Below are 4,309 nucleotides of genomic sequence, written 5' to 3'. Positions count from 1 at the left end.
GCACCCCGCCCTGCTGGGCGCGCCCTTGCCGATCGGCTGGGCCTGGGGCCCGAAGACTGCAGAGTCTCAACTCTCTGAACTGTTTTGCCATCCCGTCTGGAAATCGGGTGAGAATATTCGAACTCCCTGAACTCTGTGTCGTGCCGAGAGTCTTTTTTTTCCCCTCTGCTTAAAAATCGGCTGCCCATGCCGCCCCCCCTTTCCTGGCCTGAGAAGAATTCTGCTCCTCGCCGGGACAGCAGAGCTGCAAGGTCTCCGACTTTTATCTCGTCGTTGGCTGCCTGCCCAGAATTCTGACCTTGAAAAAGAACAGTTTGTGTAAACCTTCACTTCTTCGGTTTTTTTCCTTTTTTCTCAGTTTGTGCATATGTGTAAAGTAGTTTTATTGTTTATTTAAAGTTTGTTTCAGTTTTTCCGAATGCAGACCGAGGTGTGAATTTCTTCCTTCCCCTTTGAAACCCTTCTGTCTCTGGCAAGACAGAAGGAATCGTTAAGGATTTGAAGAGTTATTAAAGTTATTGTTACCTCGGTCCCTCAACCCTTAACAACGTCCTTTGGAATAAAATGGGAGGGTGTATTTCTGTGAGGTGTGGAGAGCCCAAATGAAACAGGTCAGCATTGCCCAGTCAAGGGAGGTGCTGTCTCTCCTGTGCCTTTTGCTGGTGGACTTGGATTTGGTTCTTTGCTCAGAGGGATGGTCACAGTCCTGGTCTTCCAAAGACGCAGAGTGACCTGGCTGGGAAGTCTCAGGATTCCACTAAACCAAAGCGTTAGGAAGCCCCTGGTCGGGTCCTGTTTTCAAATGGGATGTTTTCCAGGATGAGCTGCAGTCACCCTTTGTAGTTTTGGGAAAGAAAACGACACACACACAGGGAGTTGTATATCAAAATATTATTGCCTCTGCGTAAAGCAGCTTCAGACACTCTGCACAGCAGGAGGAATTTCGGCTGCAATAAGTATATTTGTATAAATATAAATAAATAAACAAACGTTGCACATTTGTCGGGTTGTTCACTCTGTTGAAACACAGGAGGGGATCCGTAGGCTGAGGTGGAGATTGCTTCATCCCACAGAAGGCGAAGGTTGCTGCGTCTCTCTGTGTGGTGCTTCCAGGCGAGCAGGAGTGGGGGTGTGCAGTTACAGAGCAGTGAAGTGGTCACCCTGCCTCAAAACCAGCGTGCAGGCACTGCGCTTGGCCATCTCAGAAGCCAGCTGGTGGTTTTGCTCAGATCCGGACTCTGGTTTTGCTGTCTCAGGGTGGTTTTGCCTTTCATAACTCACGTGTAAAAGTTACCTTGCTCCAAAGGCTCAGGTGAATGCGAGGCACTGCGTGTTTGCTGCATGACACTTACATGAGGCAAACGCGAGGCATTGCGTGTTTGCTGCCTGACACCTACATGAGGCATCACCACCGACCTCCCCCCCGGGTTGGTTCCAGTGGTGTGTGTCACACCAGCGCCTTCACGCCTCATCACAGCGGTGCTTGTGCGGAGGGGTGGTGAACAGACATTAGTTAGTTAGCAGGAAAAATACACCTTCTGTCTCCCTGAAGCCACACGCCTTGATAGGCCATCAGTAGGAAAAAACTGTCCAGGACAATAAATACGAAAAGCACCACGATCCGTTATTTGTCTGTGTTGTTCAGGTGTCCTTGCTGGACAGCTGGAGCTCTCTGGTGTTCTCCAGGCACGCTACAGGACTGCAGCGGTACTCTAGGTCCTTCCCATGTAATGTGGGTGCTCCAGGCCTTTGATTTGAAACTTTTGGTCGTATTTTTCCTCCATATTTGGATTTTCAAATGTGTCACTTAGCACTGTGGGTGCAGGAGGTGTCCCTTCTGTCAGACTGTCGCTGTCACAGTCACTTGCGATCCCTTCATCTTCTGCCACCTGCAGCGTCTGAAGGGAAATGAGCAGCTCAATACTGGGCTCGGCGCTGAGCTGGGACACCTCACCGATGTGGACCTGCAGATCAGCGATGGGGGTCTGGCAGTACGTGGTGAAACGATGAGCCTGCCCAGGCAGGTAGTGCTCATCAGCTGGACCCGTGTCACAAATCCCCTCTGTCAGGGTCATTTCCAGGTGTTCACCCCCATCTGTGTCATGCTGCCCATGTTCCCTGGGACCTGGGAGTCCCACATCAGTGAGGGATATTCCACCCAAAGAGGAGCTGTGAGAAAGGGCTGTCTGCTCAGCCCCTTGGCATCCCAAGGCGTCCCCTGTATTGTTTCTCACTGGAAAGAAAGAGAAGCCCAAGGTACTCAGGTCAGGGACAGATTCACTATCCACAGAAAGACCTTCAGATCCGGAGTCCAGGCTGGTTTCCCCCTGCGCTGCTCTGGAGGGTGGACAGCTGAGACGTCTCTTTGGAAACTGAGGCATTTCAGTGTACGGGATGAAAGTACTGCTGTCTTCTTCATCCTCCTCCTCCTCCTCCGATGAGGATGATGAGAGGAAGGAAGCCATCCGTGGCAGATCGGTTCTTGCTAAAGCCGTGTTTGTCGTCCTGTAGGACACTGGCTTCTCTGTGCAGATGAGGTGGTCCCTGAAGAACTCCTTTTCACTGAGCTCACAGAGACAGGCTGGTCCAGCAGCTTTTAAAGGAGATAAATCCTGCCAGGGAACGGAAACGAGACCCACAGGTCGGTGAGGTAGTGATGCTTTCCACGGCAACCGGGGGTACAGGAAAGCTTATCATGGGACTTAGAAACGCAACACTGAGGAGCACAGAACTGCCCCACCCCTCCCCAGTTACCCTCTGAAAATCCCCGAGACTTGGAGCCGGGAGGAACCCCCGCGTTTGGGCCATACCAAAGCATGAGGCAGATCCTTCCCCTTAGTGTCCTGTTTCAGCAAGCAGGTGATGAAGGCGCTTGTCACAAAGATGGGGAGGACAAACACAGGGATCATGGCAGAAAATGGGAACTTCCATTGCACTGCTGGGAAAGAAGGCACGAATGACCTGCTGGTGGTACAGAACGGGCTCTTAGACTCAGTGGTCCCTTCAGAAAGCTCAGGAAATGTTGGGCTCAAGGTCCTTGTCTTAGAAATGCAGAGAAAGGATCAGACTCCAGGGACACACCACAAGGGGATGGTGACAGCACCAGCACCTTACTTGGAGCAGGGAAAAAATGAGGCTCTATTCCCGTATTTTTCAGGATAAATTTGAATATTCCCAAAATTTCATTGTAAGCGTAACTCAAGTATAATATTTCAGGGTCTTCAGAAAATATTTCAGCGTTGGATTTTTAAAAATGAGAATGTTTCTAGAGGAAGCAGGAACTTTTCGCTAGAAAATCACGGAATCCAACCAGTCCGTTTAACAAGAGGTCTGGGGTTATTTTTTTTGCTGGAAAGCTAATTGTGGTGGAAATCTTTGCCTCACCCTGATGCCATTTGGTGTGTTACCACGTCCCGCTCTCGGCAGGGCCCTACCTCTGTGGTTTAATAGCACGCACACTGGCCGGGAGAACTCGCTGTGCTTGAAGCCAATGCTTTGGTAGGAAGATCTGGCACTTAAGCAGTAGTTCCCTCGCAGGGTGGTGGTGTTGATGGTCACTGTTTCCTTCCGGAAGTTACCTCTGTACTGCTTCTGTTCAGAAACAAGAACAGAGGGTTGGAAAGATGATGATTCCATTTTTGGGGTAGTATTTCTCTAACTTTTTAACTCTGGCCATTTTGTTTTCTCCAGGCCCTGGGTCCAGTCCCTCCCTGCCCAGAAATCTGAAGCTATTTCAGTTCAAGCTGGGCATTGTTCTGCCGTACCCTCAACCAAGTGCTGCTTTCACTGACCTTGTGTTCAGAGCCGGCTTCCCAGAGGTCCAGGTCGTACATCCAAAACAAACTCTTCACGCAGGCAGCCAAAGGGAAGGAGGCGTTCACGTGCATTTGGTTCTTCTCGACGTACACGTTTAGTGCTGGGGGAGCCAGTTCCACTGTGAGGGAGTGACCAGACATCAGGAGAGTGGCGCAACTTCCCAGAAACCACGCTCTTCTGTGGCTGATCCACACTTCTGTTACCTCGTGACAGACAGGAAGGAAGGAGGAAGGCAAAGGAATCCCAGAATACCTCTTTTACCTCTTTTTTTATCTGTCACACCCCCACTGACATGTACAAAGGCCATTTGTTCCCCCAGGGCATTGGTGACAAATTCTGACACTTGCTATAAAATTTATTTTCGGTGGTCGTGGCTCGTTGTTCTCTGCACTCGGTCACATCTCTGTCATTCCTGACTGCTTGGTGCTGGGCTGTGGGACCCACTCTGTGGCTCCCCCCCCCCCCGTTGGGGGGCCCCCCCGCGCGGGCGGTA

The 4,309-nt window shown here is 50.8% G+C and overlaps 1 protein-coding gene across 1 annotated transcript in view; it reads right to left on the bottom strand.

Moving 5' to 3' along the window:
- Positions 1 to 1,712: 1,712 nt before the first annotated feature.
- IFNLR1 (interferon, lambda receptor 1) overlaps positions 1,713 to 4,309 on the bottom strand; it is a 3,264-nt gene continuing 667 nt past the window's right edge. Inside the window, exons 3-6 of the mRNA XM_010134520.1 lie at positions 3,792 to 3,934; positions 3,435 to 3,591; positions 2,811 to 2,935; positions 1,713 to 2,612 (exon numbers count right to left, since the gene is read on the bottom strand). Coding sequence (XP_010132822.1) covers positions 1,713 to 2,612; positions 2,811 to 2,935; positions 3,435 to 3,591; positions 3,792 to 3,934 — 1,325 coding nt within the window. The remainder of the gene's footprint in view (positions 2,613 to 2,810; positions 2,936 to 3,434; positions 3,592 to 3,791; positions 3,935 to 4,309) is intronic.

The sequence above is a fragment of the Buceros rhinoceros genome, unplaced genomic scaffold (assembly GCF_000710305.1).
Source record: "Buceros rhinoceros silvestris isolate BGI_N320 unplaced genomic scaffold, ASM71030v1 scaffold7134, whole genome shotgun sequence".
In the NCBI taxonomy this organism is placed as follows: domain Eukaryota; kingdom Metazoa; phylum Chordata; class Aves; order Bucerotiformes; family Bucerotidae; genus Buceros; species Buceros rhinoceros.
The sequence above is the reverse complement of the archived record's forward strand: the minus strand, read 5'-3'. Positions and strand labels throughout refer to the sequence as shown.